The 12,720-nt window shown below is 36.7% G+C and overlaps 1 protein-coding gene across 2 annotated transcripts in view; it reads right to left on the bottom strand.

Annotated features, from left to right (window-relative positions):
* Positions 1–9,234: 9,234 nt before the first annotated feature.
* The window catches only part of DNER (delta/notch like EGF repeat containing), a 140,676-nt gene continuing 137,190 nt past the window's right edge, over positions 9,235–12,720 (bottom strand). For both annotated transcript variants that reach the window (XM_058188841.1, XM_058188840.1), the window contains 2 exons: positions 11,621–11,867; positions 9,235–9,810 (listed from right to left, as the gene is read on the bottom strand). In XM_058188841.1, coding sequence (XP_058044824.1) covers positions 9,699–9,810; positions 11,621–11,867 — 359 coding nt within the window. In that variant the 3' untranslated portion in view covers positions 9,235–9,698. The remainder of the gene's footprint in view (positions 9,811–11,620; positions 11,868–12,720) is intronic.

The raw sequence follows: 12,720 nt of genomic DNA on the forward strand, positions 1-12,720 counted from the left end.
CAATTCTGATTTTTACAGTTCAGCAGCCCTATGCTTCTCTGAAACCTGGTTAAATGACTCAATTAAAGATAGCAGCCTGCATATCCCAGAGTTTCAGATTCAACGATCAGACAGAATTTCAGAAACATCTGGTAAAAAGAAGGGAGGAGGCTTATGCTTATATATCAACAACAGCTGGTCTCAGAATATAACTATAATATATAAATTCTGTGACAAAAACTTAGAAACATTAATTATCAACTGCAAACCATACTAGTCACCTCATGAATTTTCCTCATTTCTTCTAATTGCTGTTTATGTCCCACCATAGGCCATTATGGTATTACGAACTCTAGCTGACCAAATCATGGAGGCTGAAGCCAAACACCCTGATTCACTGGCCATTATTTTGGGAGATCTAAACAAGGCAAACTTAAGTAAAGAGCTACCCAAATACTTTCAGCATGTCAATTGTCCCACTAGGGGCAAGAATACTTTGGACCATTGCTACACAACACTAAAAGATGCTTATCGGTCTTTACACGAGCAACTGTAGGACACTCTGATCATTGCATGATTCACCTTGTACCTGCTTACAGGCAAAGACTTAAAACCACAAAACCAACAATTAAATCAGTGAATACTTGGACTGAGGAGACAAAGTTAAAGCTACAGGCATGCTTGGAATATTTTTGAAGATCCCTCTGCAGACCTGGATGAACTCACAGATACTGTAATATCATATGTCAGCTTCTGTGAAGACTTATGTGTACCCACCAAGAACTTGCAAATATACAGTAACAACAAACCTTGGTTCACAGTTAAACTTAAGCAGCTACATCGTTCCAAAGAGGAAGCCTACAGAAAAGGTGATAAAATGCTGTACAATCAGGCCAGAAATGTATTAACAAGGGAGATCAGGGCAGCAAAAAGAAGTTACTATGAAAAGCTAAAGAATCAGTTCTCAACAAATGAACAAGGAAACATGTGAAAAATTCTTAAAAATATCAAACATAATAGCAAACCTCCTTCCCAGGCTGACGGAAATCAACAACTGGCAGATGACCTGAATGTGTTTTATTGCAGGAAGGAAATTGAAAGGAAATTACAGCCATCTATCTCCACAACCTCCATCTCAGACACACCAACAACAGCCAAGCCTCCTACAACTGACCCCATCCCGTTGAGTTCACAACCCCTAGTGATCACAGAAAAGGAAATGCAAGACCTATTTCACAGACGAAAGCCAGGAAAAGCTTCAGGCCCAGACAAGATAACTCCTTCTTGCTTAAAAGTCTGTGCTGACCAATTGGCCCCCATCTTCACCTGAATCTTCAATAAATCGCTAGAGATGTGCTATGTTCCTTCTTGCTTCAAACGCTCTACTATCATCCCAGTACCGAAGAAGCCCACCATCAAGGAACTGAATGACTACAGACCAGTTGCTCTAATATCTGTAGTCATGAAAACCTTTGAAAGGCTAGTGCTGTCCCACTTGAAAACCATCGCGGTACCTGTTAGACCCCTTGCAATTTGCATACCGACCAAATAGATCAACAGATGAGGCTGTTAATATGGCTCTGCACTACATCCTACAACATCTTGAGTCTCCAAAGACCTATGCAAGGATCCTCTTTGTAGACTTTAGTTTAGCAATCTATACCATCATTCCAGACACTCTTCTAACTAAGCTAAACCAGCTACAGGTACCTGAACACACTTGTAAGTGGATCATAAGCTTCCTAACAAACAGGAAGCAGCAGCTGAAGCTAAGCAGAATCACATCAGATACCTGTATAATTAGCACAGGGGCCCCCCAAGGCTGTGTGCTCTCCCCACTTTTCTTCTCTCTGTATACCAATGACTGCATCTCCAACAATCCATCTGTTAAACTACTGAAGTTTGCAGATGACACAACAGTGATTGGTCTCATTCGAAACAATGACGAATCCGCATATAGACGAGAGATCGAACGACTAGCCTTGTGGTGCAACCAAAACAATCTGGAACTAAACACACTCAAAACCTTAGAAATGGTGGTAGACTTTAGGAGAAACCCTTCCATACTTCCACCTCTTACAATACTAGACAACACAGTATCAACAGTAGAGACTTTCAAATTTCTAGGTTCTACCATATCAGAAGATCTAAAATGGATAGCTAACATCAAAAATGTCATCAAAAAAACTCAGAAAGCTCAAACTGCCCAAGGAGCTGCTGATCCAGTTCTACAGAGGAATTATTGAGTCTGTCATCTGCACCTCAATAACTGTCTGGTTTGGTTCTGCAACCCAACAAGACAGACACAGACTTCAGAAGATAATTAGAACTGCAGAAAAAACAATTGCTACCAATCTGCCTTCCATTGAGGACCTGTATACTGCACGAGTCAAAAAGAGGGCTGTGAAAATATTTACAGACCCGCTCACATCCTGGACATATAAATTGTTTCAACTCCTACTCTCAAAACGATGCTACAGTGCACTGCACACCAGAACAACTACTAAACACAAGAACAGTTTTTTCCCCGAATGCCATCACTCTGGTAAACAAATAATTCCCTCAACACTGCTAAATTATTTACTAAGTCTGCACTACTATTAATCTTCTCATCATTCCCATCACCCATCTCCTTCCACTTATGACTGTATGACTGTAACTTTGCTGCTTGTATCCTTACGATTTATATTGATATTGTTTCCTGATTGCTTAATTGTATCCTATGACTATCATTAAGTGTTGTACCTTATGATTCTTGATGAAGGTATCTTTTCTTTTATGCACACTGAGAGCATATGCACCAAGACAAATTCCTTGTGTGTCTTATCACACTTGGCCAATAAAAAATTCTATTCTAGTCTATTCTAGTCTATTCTGGTCTAGTCTAGTCTAGTTAGTCTAGTCTGAATGGAAGGATTTATACTTTCTAATAAAGCATTTTACTTCCTCTTTACTTATTTTATGACATAGAGTCCACAAGGTATACCTAATACTGCATGTACAGGTTAAATATTTTCCATTCAAATATTAAAATGTATACATAAAGGTGCTAAAGTTAGAGGATGCTGTACCATATAGAGGATGCTGTACCATAAAACAATTTTGGGAGAAATGCTTCTGTTATAAGATTAGTGCTTATTGGCTGCATCTCACAAATAACAGAAGGAACCTTGAAATGTTGTCATGTGGTATGAATATTGGAAGCACACAGATGGCAGTGTCAACAGGCAAATAGAGTTTACTATATTTGGTAACTCATTTTCGTAGTCATTATGCTCAATCTCTCTGTGGGTAGTTTTACACATTGCACAAAGCCGTAATGTGTTTAACCAAAACTAGTTGAATATGCAAAATTGCTCACATGTCCTACACTGAGTGTAAGATTAGGTGAAGGAGCTGAGAAAACAACAGCATTTCTTAGCCACTCTTCCAGTTGGGACAAGGTATAAAAAATTATATTCTGAAACCTAGCAAGCAAGCTACACCTCAAATCACATGTGGTTTCCTTCAGAAAGCAAGAACCATATATATGATTTGGAGAATTGTGGAGGCATCCTTCCCAAAATTTTAGAAGGCTTCAAAACTTCTATGTTAGCTGTAGCATCGCCGATGCTGCAAGGAGAGCCACTGTGAAGGGTGGCCAAAAGGGGAGAGATGGGGGAGAATAAACTGAGGGCAGGTTGATAAGTAACTAAGACTACAGCAGCTGTAACTTCAAGGACCAGGCATAAGTACCGTTTGTTCACTGTCAACATAACATGGTTGCTGAATGAATGGTCTTTAAGCAAGGACTACTTTTATTGCTTTAAGGAATTAATGGGTTCTTCCTCAAATCAGAGACTTTTGGATGGGGGAATAAATTGGAAAAGCTTAAGAAAGAAATCAATGTACTATATATTCATAGTTATATTTATATCACTTTGTTCCATCTCATCTTCTCCTTTTCCAGAGTATTTTTAAGGCTAATTTTTCAATTATACATTTTTAGCTACCCTATACTGTGTATTCTTACTATCCACAAATCATTCAGTACTTGTTTTTAACTTCTAGTTTTGAAAATATTTCTAAATAATATTGATCTGTGTATGCACATTCTTCATGTCATGCATGGTTGCACCACTGCAATCAATCACATTTCGGAGATATGTTTTGGGTAGTCAGAATTCAGCTATGAATTCTAGAATATGGAAGGTTGCTTTTTCAATCATTCTTACTCCATAGCCGTTTCTTTCCAAAATGAATCTAACCTGAGTAAAGATACCTTTACAGTAATGAGTCTTTGGAGTTAAATTTAATCCCTTGTTGGTGTTCCCATAACATTTCAATCTCTCTCCCATTTGATCCAGTATGTAAGTGAATTAAAAGACTTAAAAGCCTTGAATTAATTTCTGTGAAATTTGGTACATTTTGTCTCCTGAAAATTCCATCTGATCATAGAAAACAAAACATAGGAATCATTAATATGCTAAAGGAAGTATCTCTGTCCCAAATGGTGTTCAATGAGTCAGTATGAGAAATGCCTCATTTAATATAAAACCTATTGAGTAACTTTCTGAGAAAAAATAATTCAGCTACCATGTAGCTTAAATGGTTACTTGTAATGTAATGCTATCTTGCACCAAGTTGAGTTTATAGAACACATTATTTCTGGTTGCTTTTGTGTTCAGATTCTAGATTCAGTGTCAGATTCCACACCCTTATTTTATTCTCTTGCATCAGAGAACATACAAATTGCTGATGACTTTCATGGTATTAATTTCCTGTGAAACTTCTTGTAATTGTAGACAGCTTGCAGTAAGTAGATGAAACATGGATTTGATATAGTCAGTGGTGGAATTCAGCCAGTTCGCACCTATTCGGGAGAACCAGTTGTTAACTTTCTAAGCAGTTTGGAGAACCAGTTGTTGGAAGAAATTTTGTTTTGTTTTTTTCACTTTACAGAGCTAATCCTGTAAAGAAGGCAGGAAGGAAACATTCTGGTGTTATTTCTAGTCTAATCTTTATTGCCCTGCTTACAGAAACTGCCTCTCTGGTTAACCCTTATTACATTGTAACAGCTAAGGCGAAGCACCTATCAATTTGAGTGATGTTGAGTTGGCCACACCTACACAGTCACATGACCACTGAGCCATGCCTACCCACCTGGTCATTAGGGCAGAGAACCGGTTGTTAAATTATTTCAATCCTACCACTGGATATAACTGCTTTAAATGTCCTTAATTGAACATTAAGTTGGAGATCATGGACTGAATGTCTTAGCATAAGTTAAATCTTTAAAAGTAACACTGAGATGGTTGGAGAACACTTTCCTATAACATCCTAAATATTTCCATTCCACATACCAATATTTTTCTTTAGTGTGAAGAAAATACAGGCTTCCGCAATTTCCCTTCTCTTTATATCGGCTTGTATGGAGGTTAGACCTTGATGTAAGCATGAATAAAAAGAAAAATCCTCCACCTCCTATATGGCCACTTTTAGAAATTGCAGTGGTTCTGTAAGTTCTGTAAGCAGCAAACGTTATCTGAAATTGATACATTTTAGTTTAATTGCCTATGTTGAATATACACTGGATAATATATTTTCCTTCTGGACCAAAATGTTAACAAGATATGCAGGATTCAAGTTGATTGTCTCAACTACTAATTATTCAGGAGGTGGAGATCTCAGGTAGCATAGCCAGATTTGGTATACTGGCTATGGAACTCAAATAATTGCTTCAAGGCCATGATGATGCCATGACATCTTTCCCCTCTTGCAGTGCTTGGATGCTGTTAAGGGCTGGATGGGGATCAACAGGCTTAAACTGAACCCTGGCAATATAAAATGGCTCTGGATTTAAAATTCTTTGGTCTATGGAGAATTGCCATCTCTGGTCTTGGATGGATGGCACTGTCCCAGACTCAATCCATAACCTGGGGTTGTCCTGGATTCACAACTCCTGCTTGGGGAGTATGTGACAATCATGGCCAAAAGGGCCTTTGCACAACTGTAGGTTGTACACCAGTTACTCCTTTTCCTGGATCAACAATGTCTACTCCTACTCATGCCCTAGTCACCTCCAATGTTAATTATTGTAATGGGCTCTACATGGGACTGCCCATGTAGAAGTATCCAGGAGTAGACAGGAGCTGCATTAGTTGCCAATTTGTTTCTGGGCCCAATTCCAAGTGCTGGTTGTTACCTTTAAAGCCCTACATGGCTTGGAACCAGGTTATTTGAAGGACTGTCTTTTCCCAGTCACATCTGCCTATCAGAGCAGGGGGCAGGGAATGCTATGTGTCCCTTCTCCTAAGGAGGTTCATCTAGCTGAACCAAGAAGAAGGGTCCTCTTCATAGTGGTTGTCTCCCTGTGGAACATAATCCCTGCAGAGATAGGATTGGACTACACTTTGGCGCTTTTTTGGAAGCTCTTGAAAACTTGGTTTTGCCAACAGGACTGGGAACCGCCAAATGGATGGAGCTCATAAAATGGTTTGATTGATTGATTGCTATTATCAGGGGAGTGCAGGATTGTTGCTTGTTATTGTTTTTATATCGGATTTTTATTTTTGTAAAGCCTTTCAGAATCACTCTGAATGAGTGGGGCATATAAATTTTCTTAAATAAATAAAGTGAGATAGTCTGATTATCTTACTTTACTTAGGTTAATTTATGTTTACTATGTTATATGTTTTGGTATATTATTTTAGCCAGATTATGCTTCATCCTGATATATTTTTATTACTATTATTTTACTTTTTAAATTGTTCTTGTCTATGACTATAGTGTTCAACTAAGCTATACCAAACTAAACAATAGTCAGCTTCTTTTTATTAGGTATAACAGAAATGTGATACAAGAGAAGTTCTGGGTTTTCTGCAATGGATTTTAATGGCATGCATAAAATTCAAAGGAATAGAAGGTATATTTAGCAAGTGATAATATGATTGTAGACTATCCCAGACAAGAGAAAGAATGTATAAAGCCATCTTTTGATACTTTTAGACCAGTTGTAGAATAAATAGTATGTTTCTATGTTTCTAAATTTTTAAAGAAGGATGCATTGTGTGCATATCCTTCTCGCAAATGTTCAAAGACTGCTAATGAATCGATAAAGTACCCATATGGGCAAAAATCAAAATTCTAAATGTAGCATGAAGAAAGGTCCGTTTATATTAAGAAAAAGACAGAATTAAATAAGAACTGAAAATTTTGAAAGACCAGCAAAAGAATTCCCTCTCAGATTTGTATATTATGTTTAAGGTTGTCACTAACATAGATCCCAGTTGTCAGACAAGCAAAACTTAAGAGGTATTTTAAAGACTGGAGAGGGCTTGGTGATAAAGTAATAAATGAAAATTATATTTAAAATTATAAATTATATTTAATTAAAAAAACAAAGATTCCTTGCAAGGAAAGGAATTAAGAATTAAAACATCTTCTCTACTGAACATGGATCATAAGATATTTATTTGTGTTCCAAAACCCCATTTTCAGTTTGATAAACCATTTGTAAATTATAAACGTTAAAATCATGGTATTTGGCATGTATTAAATCTAACAATTAACAAATAAAAATATTGCACAAACAAAAATATGGGAAATTATTCTCAGAAAAATTAAATTTTACTTACTACCATAGTATACCAATGCTTCCTGCTAGCCATTGATATGCATATATACATTGCATGAGGCTTTCGGGCAACATAAATCACAGCCATGAACATACCGAGTAACAGTTCTCTTCACCTCCATAACAGTGTGATAATGACACAGAAATGCCATTTGGAATTGTTATGTAGCTTCTAGAAATGATATATTGGTATAATTATGTCCTAAAACTGTTCCAGCTGATCCATGCTCTCTACTTCAGTTGGCAGTTGTCCACTTAGGATTCCAGCAGATGTCTCTGACCATCTCTTTCTGCAATTATTTTACTAAAAATACAATATATTTGTATCCAATTTATAGTCTCACTTCAGCTGCAACTGAGAAATAAGGTGAGGATGCTAGTGAAACAACATCCTATGAGTTATCCTGTATTAATCAGTAAACACAGACAAGAACCTTTGTTTATATTCAGTTACTCACTCTCTCCTACTTGCTGGCCTTACTTTTCCTCCCCACTGCCATTTGGTCTCCCTATGAGATGCAAACTTTAGGTCTTTTACCACTATTGTATCCCTAATGCATTGCCCTCTAGATGCTTTCAACTCATCTATCAAATTAAACATACCAAGCACTGCTATCTACAATAACCATTACATTCTGGGTATTTGGTCTATTCATCCCGACTACTTCAGATTGCCCCAAAATAATGGGTAGATGATAACTACTTAAATATCTTACTAAAGATATTATTATCTTAATAAAATGTAACTACCTTGGGCATACTTAGTTATTAAATATTAAATATTTGGAAGCACAGAAAAAATACCATTCAGCAGGAAATATATATATGTAGAAAGTGAAGAAAAATATAGTAGAAAATGAAAGTTGTGCATCTGTACGTCTTGATTTGAGATGAAGGAAAACAGCCCCTGTCACATGATTATACTGTGTTCAAAATCCACACTTGTGCTAAATGGCAGTTGCTCATATTACAAACAATATGAGCCAACTCCACATTATACAAACCAAAAATATGTTACATTTGAAAATGTTCGAAATATATAAATAAAATGGAACTGGTTCTCAAGACACCATGACTGGTTTACATTATAATTATAAGGCATATGGCTTACATTCAAGGGCACTCACTAGTCGTAACAGCTGAAGGCAAACAAATGAGCTGCCACTTGAATTGGTCACATTTATTCAATATTGTTTGAAATGAGCAAAAATCTTGAAACACATAAGCAGTCAAATAGAGCCACAAAAATCCCACATGTGTAAATAAGATGCACTATGAGAATTACACAATATTGTAAATAAAAGTAATACTTTACGTTAACATTTGAGAGACAAACTGTTCAAATTATATGTTTTGTTTACTTGTACTATTTAAAAAAACTGGACTTTTTAAAGGAAATATAGTTCCAATACAAAGATCTAATCCTTAGCATTATGAAAACTGAAATTAATTTCAAAGCAATAGGAACAACCCCTTTTTTGCCTTAATAGGCACTTCAATGATATATTAATTTTTACAAAGCTTACCTTGAATACCATTACAAAAATGACAAACACCAACTCAAGGCCAAATTTTAGCAGGTTTCAGGAACATATTACAGAAAGATTATCCATGCACAAAAGAGGGAGAAAGCTAATTCATTCAGTTTAAGAATAATAATTTTTACTAAATTCCTTTTCACAAACACAAACATTTCGGACTTCATTTTTTCAATAATGAATATATCAAGTTTTACATTTTTCCTAATTCTACTAAGAATGCTGCCACTGTTACATTAAGGAGAAATTTTCATTGCTTAATATACCATATTCTGCCTGTACTCATCTGAGATTGGTAAAAGCAACAACACACTACTTGTTAAGATTAGAGTTTCTAATGCTGAAGTACAGTAAAAGAGAAATAATAAATTTCACAAATTCCGTTTAAAATATTTCCTTCAAACAAAAAGCTGCAGAAAACCTGTTCTTAAATAATCTACAGAAAATTCTGGAGCAGCTAAACATTTTAATTTTCATACACTTGCTTCATCTTAAAAATATTGAATTAATTCAGTAGCCCATCCTTTTGAAAAATAATCCCCTCCCCAAAACAACTGTTAAATAGATTACAAATCTTTTGTTTTAATCAATGTAACCAAAGGCTTGTCATCAGGGCTGTAGTCTTCATAAGCAATTGGAGTTGCATCATACATTGCAGGGCGAGATTTCTTTCCAAATCTAAAATTCAAAAAAGTAAGTGGAGACAGAGGTCGTAGTGGATTAATACATATAAAAACATCTCTCTTCCTGGCAGTAATCTACAAGATCATTCTTTTCAAAAGTTGTAACTCTAAAACTCTACTTCATCACCAAACTTTTATTGTGTAATTCCATATATGTTAAAATACTTATAATGAAACTGTGAAAGCTTAGGTGATCAATTGTACACTATAGTTAATCCTAAATTATACTGTTGCTAGCCACACATTGTGAGGTTCTAAAGATCACGCTTTGAAAAAACACCTCCAATATATACAAATCTGTGTACTTGTCCCTACTTTTCTAGTCAATACTTTATTCTTGTTTGGGGGGGGGATGGGCATAGATACACCATTTAGATTGAGATACATCATTCTTGACCTGAAACTTAATATGAAAAGTTTGATTATGTGACAATATCAGTGCCCAGTTCTGGGAATTGGGTGGCCAACACAGTGTATGTATCTAAGTATGTATATACATATACTGTATATACATACACTATATATATTTTCTGAGGTTTTCGGTGTTGGAAGTGTCTTGGCGGCGTTTGACGAAGTTTCATTCGTCATCTTCAGGCTTCAGCCGCTGCTCCCAGAAGAACGAAGCTGAAGCCTGAAGATGACGAATGAGACTTCGTTGAAACATCGCCAAGACACTTCCAATTTTACGCGGGAGAAAACCCGAATAACCAAAGACCTACATACACTATATATATATGTATGTTATGTATGTATGTATGTATGTATGTATGTATGTATGTATGTATGTATGTATAAAGAGAGCCAGTTCTGCATAGTCATTAAATCAATTATAAATTCTAGTCGGGGGTGAAATCTACTTAGCTTCCCAACCAGTTTGGAAGTGTACACTCTGCACATGCGCAAACCCTTCTGCGCATGCGCAGAGGATAAACAACGGGTTACTTCCTGGTTAAAACCAGGAAGTAATGACGACCAGGTGGGTGGGCGGAGCCTCGTGGATCTCCAAACCACCGACCGCCATCATTACTGGTTCAGCTGAACCAGTCTGAACCGGGAGCATTTCATCCCTGATTCTAGTTCTACCTTAGGCAAGTGGAATGTAGTGACACATGGGGTTAGAATGCTGGGCTGACAATCAGCAAGCCCACATTCAGGCCCCAAATGCTACTATGTGATGGGGAGAGCTCCTGTCTTTTGTTCCAGATCCTGCCCACAGAGCAGTTTGAAAACGAAACAGTCAACCAAGGTGGAAACAGATTGATTTCATTAGGCTCTTTAAGGTTCTTCCTCTAAATTGAACTTGGTAACAAGTCTATGAAGGCTTGATTTTGCGTGATCTATAAAGTTTAAAATTGCAATTCGTGAAGACTATCATTGTTGAGTTTGTAACCCAGGCTTCCATATTAAAGATATAAAGGAATAAAATGTTACTCTATATAGACCTCTGCTCTATAGTGATTGAATGGTTATATTTCTTATTTAACTACTGCTTGGCCATAGGAATATGTTTGTGCCTGAATGTGAAGACATTAGGAAAATAATATTAACCAGTCAAAAATGACCTGCATATCAGGTAATGTGGGTCCCAAATTGCAGAAGGCAGGTTATGTATTAAAAAGCTTTTATAAGCCAAAGGCATTTCTAAAGGTATAGATAGAGCTCAGGCTACAATGAGCTAGTGTAGGCTTATTCGCTAACATAGTTATTTTTTCATTCTTCAAAATATCTGTATGCAGAAGCATTCTTGGTTTTTCATCCAACTTGCTGTTCCTTCAAAAACAGTGTTCTGTTTCCCCCAAGCATACCTGGCATGTCGGATAGAAGCAATAGCACTGCTGAAATCACTGTCAATGCTCCTACAGTTGTAGAATTCTTCATAGGCTGGCCTAGATGAACCTTGGTATTCAATACGACTGATGCGACAGATCCCCACGATGAGAATGATCAACATCAGGACAAACGCTACACACAGGGCTCCAATTATGATATACAGAGAATGCCGAGGCATATTTGTCAGACTCTCAGCCACGTGCCCTGATTTCCACTGTAAATCTAAAAGAGTGGGGTGGAAACAATTATGGTATTAATAGCACTCCCATTTTCCTGTGCCACAAAAATTTCATTCCACTTTACTCTCTGCTCATTCTTTTGAAGGCATTCTAATCTAATCTAATAATGGTGTAGAGTTTCCTGCCTCAGCAGGGGGTTGGATTAGAAGACCTCCAAGATCCCTTCCAAGTCTGTTGTTATGTTATGTTATGTTATGTTATGTTATGTTATGTTATGTTATGTTATGTTATGTTATGTTATGTTATGTTATGTTATGTTATGTTATGTTATGTTATGTTATGTTAATCTGCATATAGGTCTACAAAGCTAGCAAGAACTACAGGTAGTCCTTGACTTATGACCACAATTGGGATCAGAAGTGCTAAGCAAGGTGACTGTTAAGTGAATCAAGCCCAATTTTATGACCTCTTTCCCCACAGTTGTTAACCAAATCATTGCAGTTTTTAAGTGAATCATAGTCATTAAGCAAACCTAGCTTCCATTGACTTCGCTAGTTGGAATCTGGCTGAGAAGGTCGCAACTGGACATCTCGTGATCCTGGGATGCTACAACCATTGTAAATACATGCTGGTTGCCAAGTGCCTGAATTTTGAACACATGTCCATGACGATACTGCAACAGCCATAAGAGAACTGGTTGCAAGTCATATTTTCAGTGCCAATATAACTTTGAATGATTGCTAAAGTCAAGGACTATTTGTATTACAAACTGCATATTCTTTTGTCTCATCTTCCTCCTCTGACAATGAAACACCAACTTTGGTTACATTAACTTGGTTATTCCTAAATGAAGATGTGGACTAAGTGGACAATTTCTCGCATCATGATTTCACTAT

The sequence above is a fragment of the Ahaetulla prasina genome, chromosome 6 (genome assembly GCF_028640845.1).
Source record: "Ahaetulla prasina isolate Xishuangbanna chromosome 6, ASM2864084v1, whole genome shotgun sequence".
Taxonomy (NCBI): Eukaryota; Metazoa; Chordata; class Lepidosauria; order Squamata; family Colubridae; genus Ahaetulla; species Ahaetulla prasina.